General features: G+C 44.4%; 1 protein-coding gene across 5 annotated transcripts in view; it reads right to left on the reverse strand.

Annotated features, from left to right (window-relative positions):
• Window positions 1–1,459: 1,459 nt before the first annotated feature.
• Window positions 1,460–18,259, reverse strand: part of lingo2 (leucine rich repeat and Ig domain containing 2) — a 196,190-nt gene continuing 179,390 nt past the window's right edge. For all 5 annotated transcript variants that reach the window (XM_079352036.1, XM_079352035.1, XM_079352037.1 and 2 more), the window contains one exon: window positions 1,460–4,404. In XM_079352036.1, coding sequence (XP_079208162.1) covers window positions 2,551–4,392 — 1,842 coding nt within the window. In that variant the 5' untranslated portion in view covers window positions 4,393–4,404 and the 3' untranslated portion in view covers window positions 1,460–2,550. The remainder of the gene's footprint in view (window positions 4,405–18,259) is intronic.

Here is an 18,259-nt window from a genome sequence, read left to right on the forward strand (position 1 = left end):
ACACTTTGTCTACGGACCAACTGCAGGTCACATGATGCAAAACAAACTTCTTCATGTTCCTCTAACTCTAACATGTGACTCAGTCTGTCTACAAACCTCCCAATGATGAGAAAAGTCCGTCCTCTCCGTCTTCTGCCTGCTCCACTTTTCAGAAAATGTGTGCTCAAACAGGCCGTTTGGAGATTTTCCCGTCATGACATCACAAAGGGCAGTAGCCCCTCCCCCAGGTGGGTGACACTCCCACAGCTAGGTGTTTGTTCTGCCCTCTGAGTCTGCCTTCTCACCGTAAACAATAGGACATGGAGCCAGAAAGCAGCGAGTACACCCGAGCAATTCCAGAGAGGGGGCGTGGTCAGACACAGCTCATTTACATATTTAAAGCTACAGACACAGAAACAGCCTGTTCTGAGCAGGGCTGAAATAGAGGGGTTTATAGACATGATCAAATAGGAGGAGGAGGAGGAGAATATGTGACCTTTAAATCAAAGCAGAATAAATACTGCATAGTTGGTAAGTATTTCATGTCACACAGAAAAAATAAAGCAGATAATACCAGACTATGAAAAGTTATTGCTCACAGAAATTCTCCATAAATGTCAGCGAGTGATGAAAGTTCTGTTGAATAAAAAAAATGCAAAGTATGTACACTTAAAGTGAACCGTGATGAGCAAGGCTATATCCCACGGTATTATTACAAATGACTAAAGCTTGGTGTGTCCTTTAGGGATCAATCGTTATAGAAACTGCATTTCTAACATTTAGTGTTAAGATAAACATTGTAAATAGTTTCACACACTGCTTTAAACAAAGTACTGTTCATGCATTATTAATTTAATTGGATTATTTGTGGAGGTTATCAGTATCATTTATTGATGGTCGTCTTAAAGTGTATTTGTAGAAAACTGAAACTTAAATAGAGTAACTAGGGCAAATATGCTTACAACCATTACAGCCTTCTGCTACGGATTTACATTAATGATGCAAACATGCAGGGATGTTTTGCTTTAAATGTTTGAATGTGTAAGTTGGAGGTTCATCAAAGATCATGGGAGATTAACATCTCCCATTAACATATAGGCTTGATTTGTTTACTTTTGATAGATTCACACAGTACACAAGTATACAGCCTTTTAGTGTGAGTAAACAGTGTGATGGGTTTTGGTGGGCGGGGCTTAGTTGGAGGCAAAACATTGCTCCAAACAGGCTAGCCAACGATAGCCAGCTAGGTAGTTGCTCTGAATATTTTTTGAGAATATTTTGAAACAGGCGATGAGTAAAATGTGTTTCTTTCTTTTGTTCATAAGAAGTGGTGAGTGTGTAGTTCTGCTTACATTTTTGGATGAATCGTGTTACCTAACCTCATGTAATAGCAGCCTTGGTGTTTGTACCACATGTCATGTAAGTGTTACTGTATGATGATTTCACGCTGTGGCAGCATCCACATAGTCAGACTCAGTGATACAAATACATCTTCATTTATTTCCACATACATTTTTTTAACTTTTACTTTGAAGTTTTCACAATCTAAATGATTCAACAACAAAATGAGGAACTACCACAACAAAGTCCAGATTTTCTACTGGGGAAAAAATATGCAAATGTCACTGTAATAATAAAATTGACACATGTAATTTGCCAACCAGCAAAAGTACAGTTAAAGTAATAAAAAGAGACAAAAATAGGACATAAACGTGGTTCATGTAGGAACTTGATCAATGCTGGCTCATCTTTAGGATGACCCAAGGATAATATTAGATCCTGAACAGTGTTAGAGGACGGATTTTTGTATGCTCAACATTTTTTTTATAAATAAAATCTCTTTTCTTTCATTTTCACCGATAAATAATATATATTTGTTAATATCCAGAAGTCAATTTGGGGAGAGCAGGGACAGATAATCAACCATAGAAGCCCTTCCTGAATCCATGACAACGTCAGAAGTCTGAAGTATGTTCTCGCTGAACACGTGGGGTATATCAATTGTGGCTAGCGTGTCTCATGAATATTGCTGTGAATAGTCCGTTTGAATGAAGATGCACGTACATGTACATAATGAAGCATTACGTACACTTATGCAAAGTATTGAACATAGGAAATAATGGGCTGTTTCATTGATTTGTTCTTGGAGTAAGCATGGCGCAAGACTAAACAAAGTAGGTTAATAGCTTAGATACAAATTTGTACTGTACATGGTTCAGCAGAGTCTTTAGATCCAACCCAAAACTGAATGTTCTTTTTGGGCATATAAATTTCAAAAAGCTGATAAATGACAACTTCCCCTTCAGGTCCCGATGGTGGCAATAGTTTCACTCTGTATCCATTTTGAAGAAGTTGCCCACTTGAAATTCTGTTGGAGAATGTGCCACCACAATTTCTGATCTATGGAACACAGTATTCAAGCATTATGTCGACTTCCAGTGATTTTAGGTACCGCTCTTCTCTGTTATGATGCCCCAAACCAGTTCAGTTCAGTAGTCCTATTTTCAAAAATACATTGTACTTTGGGCATTTTCCAGAATCCACAATCTTGGATTTTAAAAAAAAGAGAAGTCACATCATTTTCATGTTAAAACGTCGGGGTCCAGCTTGCCCCTCTGCACAGTCAACATTAGTGCCGTTAGACTTTGAGCGAGGCACATATTCAACATCTATGTTGTTTTTATGCTTCCCTTTGCCTCTGCTCCAAACGAAAAGGAGCAGGAAACAAAACAAGACCACTCCCAGGAAAGTGAAACAACCCATCGCTGTTGACACTAAAATAGTCTTTAGGTCTAAACCGAGGGTCACACCGGCCGTCCCATTGGCAGTGGTATTACTGGGATCTATGTAGTACTGGGTCCTGTTGGCGTACAGCATTCCCAGACTTTTAACCGCCAGTGAAGTCATCAGGGTGTCGTTTCCCGCAGTGTTGGAGGCCAGACAAAGATACACTCCGCTGTCTTGTACCTCTGCGGACTTGATCTCCAGTGTGCCATTGTTATGGACAGTAACTCGACCGTGGTTCCTACTTGTCAAGACTCGTCGACGGGGTGACAGCCAGGACACGACAGGCCTCGGTGTCCCTTCAGCACTGCAACGCAACATCGCCTGCTGGCCCTCATCCACAGTGATTGTTTGTGTTTTATTCTCACGTATTTTGGGCTTCGTGCACGTCACATAGTAAGACAGGAGGGTCTCCTTGAACTCCTTAAAAGGTCTACCGCGAATACCCTCAGGTGTGCTGCACTCCGGCTGTGAGTCCCCAAAGAAGATGGAATGCCTTTTCTGGAGGATCCACATGAGACGACAGTCACACACCAGGGGATTGTTGTCAATCAGAAGAACCTCCAGAGCCTCAGGGGACTGAAACACACCCTTCTCCAGTGTATCCAGTCGGTTGTGAGAGACATTGAGGACTTTGAGTCCTCGAAGGCCCTGGAATGCGTACGGTTCGATAGCGGTGAGCTGAGCTCCAACCAGATGGAGCTCTTGTAGCCGAACTAGTTCCATTAGCATGCCCCCTTCAATGTGCCTGATGCGGTTGTAGGACAGGTTGAGGTGTGTCAGGTAGGGCAGATGCTTCAGGGCTTGGTATGGGAAGGAGGACAGGTTAGTGTGGGTTATAGACAGGGTGGTCAAGTTGAGGCCGTGCAGGGTATTGGCTGGCACGTGATCAAGTGAAGGCCAATTATCGATTTCTAGGTGCCGCAGCCGGAACAACTTTTTGAATGAGTAGGGATGCAAAGTACTGATGCTGAGGTATCGTAGATGGAGGCTGACCAGGTTGTGCAGGTGGGAAAGGGCATCCGTGGGTACAACTGTAAGGTTGCACCTCTCTAAGGTGAGCATCTCCAGGCTTAATAGTCCACTGAACGCACGGTGAGAAAGATAAACCAGATCGTTGTCTCCAACTTCCAAAAACTTCAGATTGTGCAGGTCCTGAAACATGTAATCCAGGAGGATAACGATCTTGTTGTCACTTATATCCAGTCGGGTAAGATTTGTTAAGCCGGTAAAGACACCCAGAGGAATGAGCTTGATTCGATTGCTCTTAAGACTGAGCGAGTGCATGGTGAACAGGGCATTGAAAGCTCCAGGCTCGACATAACTGATTATATTTCCACTGAGGTCAAGTTCTTCAAGCCCAGGAAAGTTAATAAAGTCATCAGGGTTGATCATTGTCAGCTTGTTCTTACTCAGGTCCAGGATCCTGGTTTCCGTCGGGATGCCATCCGGGATGCTGGGCATGCGCTTGCGGTGACAGACAACTGCCTTGGTCTGCGCCGAACACTCGCAGCGGGAGGGACATCCCAGGGTGGAACCCACAAAGACCGCCACAAGGGCCAGTCCCAGGAATGGTTGCCAGCAAGAGACGACCGCGTGCAGCATGACTTTGCTCATACAGTCGACCATTGTGTCACGGTTCTGTAGGAGAGAAAGAAAACAAGAGGAGAAAGAAGGTGAGTCTTCGATACGCTCCTATTGAATTAGTTAAAATAACAGTAACAAATTAACACTGATCACTAGTGTTGACAACAAATAAGGTGGATCGTTGTGAGCGCTAATGTGTCTCGCTTATCACCCAGTATGTAGTTAGTAATTTAAAAACAGAAAGGTTGAACTGCTGGGTTCCACATTTTGGTTTGCTATCACCTGCTGTTTTGATTTAGGAAGTTTTAAGTCACTCTCTGTTTCCACACGGCTGAATAAGTCTGCTGTCTCTGTTTCTGTTCTACCAGGGCATGAATCAAAACGAAGGCCCAACAGTGCTGTTTAAAATGGCCTCCTGTTGAGAGTCGGCACTTGGCAATTACCTTCTGAATAAACAAAAATTCTGCTCGTGAAGCCCATTGTCTCAATTCCCTTTCTGTGTTTTAGGGGTTACAATGACCTACTAAGGCCGATGAAAAAATGACGTCAAACTGGTGAAGATGGTGGAATGAAAGAAATCAATCACGAAATACACTGTTTGGCACTTTTTTTAGTTCATCGACAAGTGAGGAAAAACTAAATAAAAAAGGGGAAAAACATGACAGAGGGGGGTTTAACAATTCTCACTCCACTCCAAATATGATGGGGTACTAATCTTAAAAGAAAGGATAAACAAACAGATGAACTTTTCTTCAGGCTAAAACACTGACTCAAGATTTAAAGATTCAGGCGAGGCATGGCTGTAATGAAAACAGATTGCAAAAAAAGGTTGCCATGGTGACACTGGCTTTGCACCATCTCCACATTGGTCTTCAGCCGAGGTTTATTTATTCTTTAAATCGCTGACTTTCATAGAATCTAACTCTTTGGGTCTCTACTTTCATTGGCTCACATTTGCTGGAAAGTGTTGCTGCTGTCGTCAGTATGCACCATATGGCCGTCTCTCCGTTGCTGCCGACTTGAAAAACATTGCCAAATGTGCATCAGCCTGTTTTAAGTTTTCAACAGCTTTCTAATAGTGCATTTGTAGCGGATCACTAAATCCTCGCTCGCTGCATTAAAAGCAGCCATATTACTCACATCATTCTTGCTTCTGCAACATATCTCCTGCTCTCGCTGTGGTTCGTGCCGTCTTTATTAATTTGAACTAAATGGTGCATGTTATTTGATTGCATAGCTGCATCTGTATTACAGTTGAAAGGCTACGTCAATGTGGCGTTCGTATTCTGTTTCCAAATCCGTTAGGCACCAATTCTTTAAAATCAAGACAGAGGTGCGAAGAGGCTCGCCTCGGGAGAAGCCTGATCCCAGCTGTTCTTGCTGCCCTGAACAAACAGCCTTTCTGAGCAGAGCTTTTGATTGGGGTTGAACATTCGCTGTGTTTTTGTTTATGTGCTGATCTTTGTTCGAAATTGTCTGTTGGACAGAAACGGTTCTGTGAAAAAGGAATTTCCACATGGAGACATTAAAGTCTATATTTCAATATTCTTCTGAGGCAGTGTAATTCCTCCATGGCTGACTTTGGAAAAACAAACCATATGAAATGCACGCTTTTACTAAAAATACAAATCTAGAGTTCGATTAAAAGTCTGTGAGAATTTTTGTGTAATGCAGATGACGAGTTGCTGTGAAATGCTGTCTCAGGCTAACTCTGAGTCAAGCTAACGACAGGCAGAGAGCTGAGGCGGGTTTTAAGCCTCCTGACAAACCGTTACACGGCGCCCACCTGTCAATCAGCTCAGCTACACGCCTTATTGTGAATAACTCTGATCCTTCATCCAATCAAAACTGCTGAGTCATCAAAACATTCACCTCCCCGTACAGTGTGTGTGGATGGAGACATGAGCTAATCACACCTATGTGCTGTAAACATGTTCATGTCTGTCTGTAAAAACAGGCTGTTTGAATGGGTGTGTATGTGACTTCCTGTGCTTCTGCAGCCAGCCTCTAGTGGACACTCCAGGAACTGCACAATTTTGCACAAGCTTCAATTTTCAGCACTTGTGGTTGCTGCTTGGCACGCACACACACAAACACACACACACACACATACACACACACACACACACACACACACACACATGCATAGACTACATGCATTCCTGCACCATATGATTCAATGGCTTTAAAGGCTTTCTAAGAGGATGGGTAATCAGCAAAATGATTGGATATCTTTACCACGGGGTGTAATCAGAGGAACACTTCTCAACTATCCTACGAGTGTATCATCAGTATCACCTGCTGCAAAGAATCAAGGAAACACCCTGCATGACTGAACTCCCAACAAACGAGCCCCGTGATTATTTGACGGCGTTGAGTGTGTGCCCTTCAAAAAGAAACATTTTGTGACCTTTGATGTATTCAGACGTACGAGAAACAAACATGAATCCTCGTGCTTTTACTGTGTTTGTCAGCCTTGAAGGAGAAAGTCTTTAAGCAGCGCGTATCACATAAATATGGATAACACTGTGACATCAAGGGCAGAGTCTAAGAAATGACAGCTGCAGCAGAGATTTAGATCCAAGGTTCAAAACTTTTTGCAAACGTTTTTTAAATTGCACAAAGGAAGATAAATTAGAATCTCACCATGGAGAGATTTACATAGACTTTTATTTACTGCACAAAGCGACATGATAAGTCAATCAAGCAAATTCAACAATGTCGTCAGGAATAATCCCTCAAATACAATCAGTGTTAACTATCCTATTTGCATTTTGCCCTCAGTACGATGAACCATCAGTAGTTGTAGAAAAGGCCAAACGTGTGTTCGCTTTGTCTCTTCAGTTAAACGCTGTTTGTGATTTAAGAGCAACCAATCACATCAGCAGCATTCAGCCCCTGAGTGGCGTGCTTCCAGGCTCTACCTGCCAATTAAATCATCACCTGATGCCCCGCTAACGCCTGCAGCTCGTTATACCAAAGCCAGTGACCACAACTCAAGATGCTATTAGCTTAGCGACACAGCGGCAAGACAATCAACACTTTGTTTCTTTGCCTACATTCATGTGGTTTGCAGGACAGAGTTTTGCCGTTCAGTCTGGTATTTAGGACTCTTCTCGTTTTGTCATGTGAGATAGTTGGAAGCAAAATGTGAAAAAGCTGCAGTAGGATATAGCTGTATTTTCCATCTGGCTACATGGAATAGCATTAATACCACAGCAGTGACCCTGTGGTCGCCAGTGATCGGTCACATTTCCCTAATATTTCCATCTTCATTCACGGCGTGACATTCAGTACCCGCCTGGTGCCGGCTGAACTCCTGCGGTGCGATGTGAGACGAGCCTGAACGGCGAAGGTGTTTTCATAATGTGGCCCCTGACCCACATTAGTGCGGGGTTGGATCCTGAGAGGCGGAGGATAACAGCTAATGGTATCTGACTCAGCATTAAATCAGTGAACAGCTATTTCACAGGGGTGCCGAGGTCGTCCTCTCAAACGCCATCATCCCGAGCATATGTTCAGGAGAAGCTCCCGATGTGAATCTCAAACATCTCTACGCAAACGCTCGACACAATTAAATTAAGATTTACTCCTCCACTCAGACAAATATATGACAAATGCATCTGCCTCAGCTCTTTTCTAATAGGCAAACACGTTTCTATTCCCGTCACAAACTCATTTCCATATGAATCGCTCTCATCACGCAGGCCTCCTAAGTCCCATGATGCCGCTGTTTACTTCTCAGCCCGGGGCGAACGAGTGAGAGGATGAGTCTGGGTGACGTGTGTCGATACCGGAGTGGCAAAAAATAAACAAATACATCCGCTCAATGGCCTGCTAGTCATGAGTCCACAAACACGCTGCTGTTAATTATCTCGATGATTTCCGTGCCAGAGAAAAAGGCTGATGTCACTTTGACGAGGACGTCCATCTCCTATGTGTTCACACGACATCTCATTAAAAAAGCTGCATGTCGAAGACTGAGGCACCTTTGTGCAGCTTTCACCTCTGCACTCTGACTCTCAGTTCTGATGAGGGAGGACAAGAGGAGGGCGGTCAGGTCGGTCTGAGAGGTGAGCGACTGTAAACAGCAGATTGTAATCGCTCCCCAGGTCGATGACCATCACTGTCAGCGGCCTCATTTCAGTTTCTTTCTCTAACTTTTTCTTCCTGTGCATGAAGAACATAGCATGCTGTGTGATTATGAAAAATGCATTTTGTACAAAGTTACTTTACTGATTGTGCAGAGTTATGTGCAGGAAAGTGTTCAGAGATCAAACGGCGACCTTCGGTGTTCTAAAAAAAAGCACTTCTGCATCGGAGGTTACTTCTTGAGTGTACGCAGTCTCAGGCCAACCTCAGCGTGTTTGTTAGCTGAGAAGAAAAGCGCGACACGTCCATCATGTCTCAATGTTGTCAAAGGCTCCGTTCCTTATCACTGCACGCCTGCTTTCTGCTGCAAACGCTCGCCACTCGCCACAGATTGAAATCAACGGAGAAAAAAGCGTCGAGTGGACTCGGGGCCTAAAGACGTCGATTGTCCGTGCAGAAGCGAGAAAGCAAAAGAACAAAGACAATCACGACTCCTGCTGCCTCGCTTGTGCTGGTTTAAAAAAAAAAAAAAGCCCACCCAGGTGCATGCTGGTCCGCTACCTGCTTCTGAACAAAAATACTCTTTATGCAAAACTACATTTATCAAACAAATAACTAGCAAAAGAAAATATATAGAATAACTAAATAAACAACAACACCCAGTATGAGTAAATCTCAAACAACAAATCAAGAGCTCCTAAAAATACCACAACTTTCAAAATGTGATGTTTGAGTCTTTTGAGGCTTTTTGTGACATTTGGTGTCACAAAATGTGGGGACGATGTTTTCCATGAATGATCTTCTGCTCAGAAAAGTCTGAAACTTGTTTCATCTGTTTTCCGAGGTTCATTTCAAAAGCAAGGAGCGACGATTATTTATTCATCGAGTCTCTTTTATGGGGGAAAAAAATCAACAATTAAGATTTTCAGATTGAGTTCAGATCCTGCGGGATTCTTTTGCTTGGCAACAGAAAATACAAACCTCTGCACACACACACACACACACACACACACACACACACACACACACACACCACAAACCAGCTCAAATAAAAACATTCAGACGCTGCTTTGAGATCGCACAGCAAACGGAGCGCGAGGACTTCTAGTGGCCAGCATCTCCACGGAAACGTGGCAGAGTGTTTAGTTTTAATTGGAGTAAATTAAATCGGGCAATCACAGGTCAGTTTTCTCATCAACTTGTCTCCCCCTGATGGGCGGAGTGGACACCCACTATGAATGTTTGATTTGAAATTATTTAACAACTAATTAGCCCAACAGCTCCAGTATGGAGTGGATTTAATTAAGCAAAAGGATAAATTAAATCCCTCCATAGTCTCTCTGTGTGTGTGTGTGTGTGTGTGTGTGTGTGTGCCAGAGGTTGGCCTGTTCGACGGCGGCGCGACCGGCAGCCGGGAGTTTAGTTTGACGTAACACGATCTGACTGCAACATATAGAGTGTATCTTGAAAAATGAATTTTTTGCGCTGTAGATACTTATGAAAAAAAGAGTGTGTTCTGAAGCTTTAGAAGCGTGAAACCTGCTCATGCGTTATGAGATTATATAAGCCGTCAGTTTGAGTGAAAACATGAAAATCAAAGTTGTCATAATGCAGTTTCCACGCGCTAGCAATGACACTGTTTGTGACTGCTCGACTTTGTAACCTCTGCGTTGCGTTTACGCTCAGGCTCTTAAGCCGTAATCCTGCAAACTATTGGTTGTAAACATTTTGCTTCGCCTTTCATCCGAGCGGTAAGTTTCACGCCCTGACTGCTCACAAGGCACTTCTTATTTTGCCCAAGTAGTTTGAGGATTTAGATAACAACTTGGCCTCTGTGCAATCAACCAATAAAAAGCCACTTGTGAAATTGGCCTGCCTCTATCTCCTCTGGAAAGGTTTTTAAGACTGTGTTTGATGCGGCCCCCAGGCGCTGTTCATTGCACATAATGTGATTCCTCTTCACACAGAGGAAAAAAGCCTCCCTGCGTGTATGCTGGATTGTGGGGAGACAGTTGCTTTCTTTACCCGGCAATTATCAACAGGCCCCTTAAAAGGCGTAATCAAAGCGTCAAGTTATTTTTGATATTTTGACTTGGAAGACGGCTCCGCTGGAGGAAGAGAGACACTTTGAAAAGCCGGGGAAGAAGGAGCAGAAATTAACTGGCAAAAAAGCTCCGGCACAAAAAACTCTGCAGAGGCACGGGGGCTGTGCGAGGAATAAAGCCATAATGAAAGCAACATTATGTGTAATCATGCAGGCAGAGAATGTGCTACATGCTGGGTGCAGCAGTTAGAGCCAGCTCTCTCTCTCTCTCTCTTTTTTTTTTGTTGCATTAGCATGTGACACGGCTGCCCTCACATCAATGCCTCCGAATTAGCAAGATGTTATTGGTTTTAAGGAAAAGGGAAAAAGAAGGTGACTCTTGCTGTTACTGTGCAGGGATGAAATATTAAGAAACCTACACGCACCTGCAGTGTGTTAACGCATGCAGCGTCGCTTCTGTTAGCACTATGCATTTCAGTGATATTCCAGCGGGTAATAAGAGATGGTTAGTTCTTGCTCTGCAGAACAGCAGAAGGACGTGCACGAGGACTGTGTTTGATATCTTAATTTCCAGAACATCTACACAATAACCGCACACCCTCGCAAGGGTCATAGCAAGGCAAAGTTATTAAATCATCATTTTATTTTAATTAGGCTTCTATCTTATAATGATGCTACCCTGAAGGAAAGGTTTTATTAACTTGCAGGTGAGTTCTCAGTCAGAGTGTGCAATTAACCCACCTGCTTCTCCTTCCTTTGGAAAGAGCATCGGCGAGTAATCAAATGGGATCATAATGAGAGGGAAGAGACTGCCACGCTCTTTGCCTGATCCATTATTGAACGCTTCTTTGTAAAGGGCAGCCGGGCTTTAAGGTGAGCCTGCCAAACATGCAAAATGACACTGTACTCCTTTCATAAAGCCTTCGCAGGATGTGACCTGGATTAACAAAACTCCGACTGCACCCGTGCTCCCAAACGCCAACAAGGAACACGAGACAGGCAGCGTTGTTTCTCGCCGTCGAAGCAGATAATAAGAAAAACATAGGAATAACAGCGGCGAGCATTGATTATCTCTCTCTCTCTCTCACAGATGGCACTCGTGGTAATTGTTCCATTTTCACAGCAGATTTCATAAATTAGATTCAACATGTAAGGCTGTTTAATTCATTAAACACAAACGCTGCACGAGCAGGCAGTCACATGACCGAGGGGTTTGGGACCCTTAACAGTGAGGATCAACAGCCCGGGGGCGATGATAGGCTCCCATGCACAAATTACCCGTCTGCTTGGCTTGCAGAGCGAAGTCAAAAGCTCAATTAATCCGTGTTAATTAGAGATAAACTTGGTAGATTGAGTCAGTGGCTGCTTTCGGTGTCTGATAACCCTTTCGGTTTGGAGATGAGTCAAAACAGCGGCGATCAAACGGACTCATCTCTTCTCCGTTCTCTGAGAGGAAGAAAAAAAAACAAACACGTAATGCTCCGTTTAAAAGCCCGAATGAAGGCGTGCAAAAAGACGTGTGCTGATAGGAGTCTAACAGAAGGTCTTAAGACGTTGTTAGATTTATAAAGTGACATTTGGAGAAAGAGAAATGTGTTCATTAGAGAGCCGTGTGTCACGCATTTAGACTTTCATTGCCACGTATTTAATTTGAAATGACTCCCACTCCCTCTGCCATCAGACTCACTGAACACAAACATTAATGCACCTTTAGACTGATCATGACGGCGTGTCATTGTGCTTCATGGTGCAACATGAGCAGGTGAGAATGATCTGAATGATGAGAAACCTGTTTTCCTTCACTCCCATTAATAAGACGGGCAGACGCACAAACAGAGCTCAACCCTTAGATGATCTTCCCTGTGACATCCTCATAATACGAGATCAAAGCCTGGAACCAAGACAATCATTTTGATTGAACATTTAATTCTGCACCAAAACAGGGGGGGGGGGCTGCTTTTAACAAAGGCTCTCATTGGCTGGTTGAGGGAGGTCATCAAAAGGTCAATGTGGACCCTCACCACAATCGTGTCCAAACGTTTCTATTCCTCCTCTTTTTTTTTTCTTTTTTTTGATGCACGTGAACGCCACTATGGAAGGAGTTTTCTTTTTGCTGATCGCCATGACAACCTCAGCTCGTCCAGGATGATGCACCCTGACGATGCTGCTTGCTAAGTATCGCTTGAGCATGCACGTCGTACTAACACCATGAGCTCTGTGTGTCCAACAGCGTGGCTGCAATAATCTTACAGGAAGTACAGCTCAACTCAAAACGTCATCAAACAATTCCACCGTTCACTATCTTTGTTTCTGATCTCCACCTCTGTCGTCTGCAGCATGACGTGCATTAATCACTGTAACCAGCTTCATATTCACAAGATGGAAAGCGATCGTGTGCAGGCCGAGCAGCACTTAAGGCTGATCATGTGACCTCTGTATGTGCTGTATAACATCTTTGCACCATCACTAAATATAACACACAGCTGTCTGACTACTCCACCTGCAGTGAGGGAAAAATCAATACCTGCAGAGCCCCTGTCATGTGAACATTATGCAAACACTCATATGGATGAGTGCAGGTGCATTATTGATTGAGATTGAAAATCAGCAGAGAAATGTGACGATCAGATGCATGTTGTTTCAGTGAACAAGTAAGACGAGGTGTGTTTCAGGCTTGATGTTTTTCATTTCACATTGCAGGCATTGCAGCAGTGTGAGGCAGTGACGCCTAGAGGGATTTTATTTTTCCACCCGCTGCCTCCACAGAGAGATTAGCCAACAACAGCATCCCTGAAGCTGCACCGGGAGCTGTGTCTTGCTCATGGGCACGAACCCACAGCCTGTGTACACACATGCCCACAGAGAGCGTTGAACCTGAGGGCTGCAGGTGTTTGAGAACTGCTCCCTAAATTATGCAGGACCGCTGCCAGAAACAGGTGAAGTCAGGAGAAGAGTGAGACGTGTACAATGAAGGAAGACGCCGCTTCAGTCTCCTTTCCCTTAATCTTCCTTTTCCTTTAATGACTTCATCATAAACTTGCATAACCAGCAAGACTGCCTCAAATTCTCATCACTGATCTCTCGTAGTTTCACCGACCGAGACGGTATTTTAAATCAGTCGCACGTCTAAGGAGCATTTTTCAAAAGGGTAAGCAGATCCTCGAGTGGCTTTCCTCCTTCTCCGGCTTTGAACCGAGGAGCCTCATGAGAAAAATTGTGTGGACTGATTAAAATGCATCCACAGCGTTCATTAACACATTGTGTGGGCTCCTGAGAGCTCTTGTGGTTGCGCTCCGTGCCCCCACCCCTCCCCGTCTGGACGGCCTACATCAGGTCTGAGTCAGGTGCTGTTCATCGCTGCTGTGACTCAACCACAGGGACAGTCAAAGGTGGATGCAAACCCTTTCCCCCACCCCTCCCACACAGCTCAATCCAGCCTATATTTACATTATCCATAAGGTCTAAGTATATCACGGCACATAAACAACCTGAGAGCAAAGGCAGAGTGCTGCTGCGTGGTTAAAAAAAGACAAAGCAACCATAGCAACAATCAGCCGTAATAAAGGAAGACATGAACTGCTGACTCCATAAACGCCTGTGGCACAAAATTCTGAAAACAACAAACAGTATTACAGCAGCATAATGCAAGCGTCATGCTTCCTGTTGCCAAAAGTGCATCAGCTTGGACCGAGGACTGTGTGAGGAGGATGCTTTATAAGTATATCAATAAAGACATCTTAAAGGCAAAACTGATAAGAAGTGACGCTCCAGTTATTTAAAAGGTGATTTTCAGTTTGCGTTAGGAAATCATTCTGCACGCACACTGGCCTCAGCAGACCACTGGGGAATTCTCAATATCAAGGTTCAAGGTTCTTTATTTGTCAAATATGCCACATGTTAAACATACAGCACAGATGAAATTGAATATGGCAAATAAACAAATGCAAACATTAACTTATAAACGTCCAACTCCAACACAGCCATGCACCTGGCAGCAAATGTTGAACAAATATCTGCAGGACATGTCTCCATCTCTTCCCTCTCAGTCTAAATGGATTCAGCATGTCTGGAGTCAAGCCTCATCCTCTCTGGCTTTTGTTTTTCTCTGCTCCTGTGATGTTGCTTGTTCCTCCATGTCTCACCTCTTTGTCTTCAACATCTCTCCCTCCCACTTGTTTCGTTTTTTTTTTTTCCCCCTCTTCTCACCCAATCACCAGATCTGGCCTCTGACCTCGCAGCTCAATGCCATTAAACTCCTTTCAATCCTGCAGCTTGCAGCGCCTTAGAAAAGACAATGTAACCGCGTGTAGGCTTAATAACAGCCTTTGTTACGTGCATGTGTATTTTTCCACTCGGTCTCAGCTCCTGTTCTCATGTGAGACGAGTGGAGGCTTTGAAGATCGGCTGCATAGACCATCATTCTTCTTTTCACTGAGGGTCAGGAGAAAGGGAACAATGAATTGATTAACTCCAGGCAACCTATGGCATGATTCAAATCAGATTCTCAAGCAATCAGCACAGATTCAAAAGATTACAGGAAGTTCATGCATGCCAATTTGTAAAGTCAGTTTTAATCTCCAAACCTCAGATTTTATTTGTGTAGTGTCGACACGATTTCTGCATGTAGGTCGATCTTTCTTGTATCTGTTTTGTACCACAGATCCCTTCTTTTCCCTTACATGCTTTTCTTTCAGAACGATGGAGGAATCACAGGTGTTCACTTTAAATATGATGTAAAACTAAGCCCAGAGTCTGTCTCCAAACCCCCCAATGATGAGAAAGTCCATCCTCTCTGTCTTCTGCCTGCTCCACTTTTCAGAATATGTGTGCTCAAACAGGCCGTTTGGAGATGTTCCCTTCATGACATCACAAAGGGCAGTAGCCCCTCCCCCAGGTGGGTGACACTCCCACAGCTAGGTGTTTGTTCTGCCCTCTGAGTCTGCCTTCTCACCGTAAACAATAGGACATGGAGCCAGAAAGCAGCGAGTACACCCGAGCCCTTCCAGAGAGGGGGCGTGGTCAGACACAGCTCATTTACATATTTAAAGCTACAGACACAGAAACAGCCTGTTCTGAGCAGGGCTGAAATAGAGGGGTTTATAGACATGATCAAATACAGGATCAGAGTGGATTTACAACAACACACTTCACACACATGTTGAAGAGGAGCGCGGACACTGATTTCACTTGAAGAGAAGGAGATCATGTGACCTTGGTTTTAAACATTTCTAAAAAGTTGTTTCAAATCGTAAAACGTCTGCTTCCTCAAGAAGTTCAACTTGAAGTTAAAACACAACAAACTAAGCTAAAGACAAAGAAGCACGCTGTCTCCACTTTGTTTCCAGCAGAGCTCTCTGCTCTGATGTTTCTGTTTAAGTACATTTATTAGTTTCGGTTCAGTTGAAAATATGCTATGAGACGATTTAGACGATGCCCCAGTATGAATGCTATGCTAATGTTATTAATGCAGGAAACAGGCCAATGCATACTGATGCACACATCAAGATGTAGTCATAAGATGTTGGAGAGAAACACAGCTGATGATGGAAGTGGCTCACGGGGCATCGTCTCAAGTCCTCGCCATATAATCATGACTCAGGGGAGTTCACACGACGGGGCTAATCAGTTTGAGTGATTTGACCGTTTTTATAGCTTGCTGTAATCATCCATCCAGTAAGACCCTCCCTTGGGATCATGGTCCATACAAAGCCTTATTGGATATTGATCAGGTGTCATGTGATCGAGCTGCTGTAGAACAACAACATAAAAGAAAGAATACAGCAGGTGGTTACAGATAATGTCCAAACGTCCACCCTGCTGATTGTTGTGTGGAATGGCTCAGTCAATATTGCATTTCTGGTGTGTCGTGCTGTTCATATTCACTTCATACACTGTGGGGAAGATCTCCTAAAGCTTGTGTAATGTTCATATTATCAGTGAAACAAGATGTCATCATACCCCCGCTCCCCCCCCGATCCAATCCTGGACTCTGCTGTAACAAAAGCTCATGGGGCTTTAGGATAGGACGCAGTGTGGGCTGTTCCTTCGGCGGAGAGGAAATTCAACTGTGCAAGCTGCGTATACAGTAATACATAAACCATCTGACTTCAGCACTGACGACGGGATAAAAGACCTCGTGGGTTTACTGTTAATGGAACGGGCAGCCTCAGCCCTCTCTGAGTTTGATTCTGGAGATGAAGGCCGTTGGAACTTTATCAGACTATACTTGGAAAATAGATGACACAATTTACTGTATGAACTTTTCATTTTAGGTTCTAGCTGGGGCCCTGGGTTTTTGCTGGGTCCTGGGCGATAGCTGGGCCCTGGGTTTTTGCTGGGTCCTGGGCGATAGCTGGGCCCTGGGTGCTAGCTGGGCCCTGGGTTTTTACTGGGCCCTGGGTTATTGCTGGGTCCTGGGTTCTAGCTGGGCCCTGGGTTTTTGCTGGGCCCTGGGTTCTAGCTTGCCCCTGGGTTCTAGCTGGGCCCTGGGTTTTTGCTGGGCCCTGGGTTCTAGCTGGGCCCTGGGTTTTTGCTGGATCCTGGGTTCTAGCTTGGCCCTGGGTTCTAGCTGGGCCCTGGGTTTTTGCTGGGCCCTGGGTTCTAGCTAGGCCCTGGGTTTATGCTTGGCCCTGGATTCTGTGACAATTGTTACCATGACAACAAAGCGTCTCATGTCTTCTGCTGTTCCTTAAACTCGCTCGTCTTTGGCGCTGATCTTTTTGAAATCCTGCCCGGAGGTCGTCTTTTTCTTTGTAAGTTGCAGACAGGTTGGGTGCTGTAATCACAATAACACACACTGTGAGATCCCGGAGGGACTGAGTGTGGTTCAGTGATTAGTACCAAGGGTGCCCCCACCCTCCTCCCCCCTTTCACCCAACACCCGAGGGAGCCGACGGAGCAGGAAATGTGTTTCAGTTTAGCACAGTGAAGACAGCCAGCCACCTGAGGAAGACTGTGATTCCAACCTGCGCTCTTTGAAAACAAAAAGACATTTAGAGCCTCTTACTTTCTCTTCTTTACTGTATTTGACTTTTGCAAACTTCTCCAATTTGAGCGTTTTTTAAAGTTTCTTGAACTGTGCGTCTGGTAATCTTATTCCAGTGTTTTCACTGGAGGCGTTCTGCAGCCGAGAATGCAATTTAATTAAACTTGAACATGTTTATTTTGATTACATTTTGGCTACATTGTTTTTGCACTGTTCCCTTCTCTGAAGTCTACATTGTTGAAGTAGTGACATAACCTGAGCGACCCGCCGGCGATGCAAACAAAATCCTGCTCACGCACGTTTGACTGAACGCAGCCCGTGGCTACTGCCTTTGACGAGCGGCGCTGACAGCTGAGCATTCAAATTCAAAACTGCCTGTTGTTTTTATGTTTGTGTTTTTACTCCCACTGCTTCGCATCCCTAACGTGATTCCACATGAGACGTGTGTGAAAGACACATGGAGACCACCCGGGCCGCTCATGAATTATTCAGAGTGAGATGTAAGAGCATCATGGTAGGATAATTAATCTCAGCCAAATATAGATGAGGGATTTGTTTTGGTGTTCTTGTCCATTCTAGTCTTCTTTCTTGGAGGCAATACACAGAACATGCATCGGGGGGGGGGGGGGGGGGGGGGGGGGGGCAGGGGGGCGAGGAGGCAGGGGGGGTGGGGGTTAAACTGTCACTCATTAGATCTTTCAGTCGGCTTCAGGTGACTCGATGCTGAATGTACGGCTCGTCTTTTTAGACTGGTCAGAAAGAAGATTTGTACCTAAATGTCCGTCTCG

Source organism: Symphodus melops, assembly GCF_947650265.1.
Source record: "Symphodus melops genome assembly, chromosome: 9".
Taxonomy (NCBI): domain Eukaryota; kingdom Metazoa; phylum Chordata; class Actinopteri; order Labriformes; family Labridae; genus Symphodus; species Symphodus melops.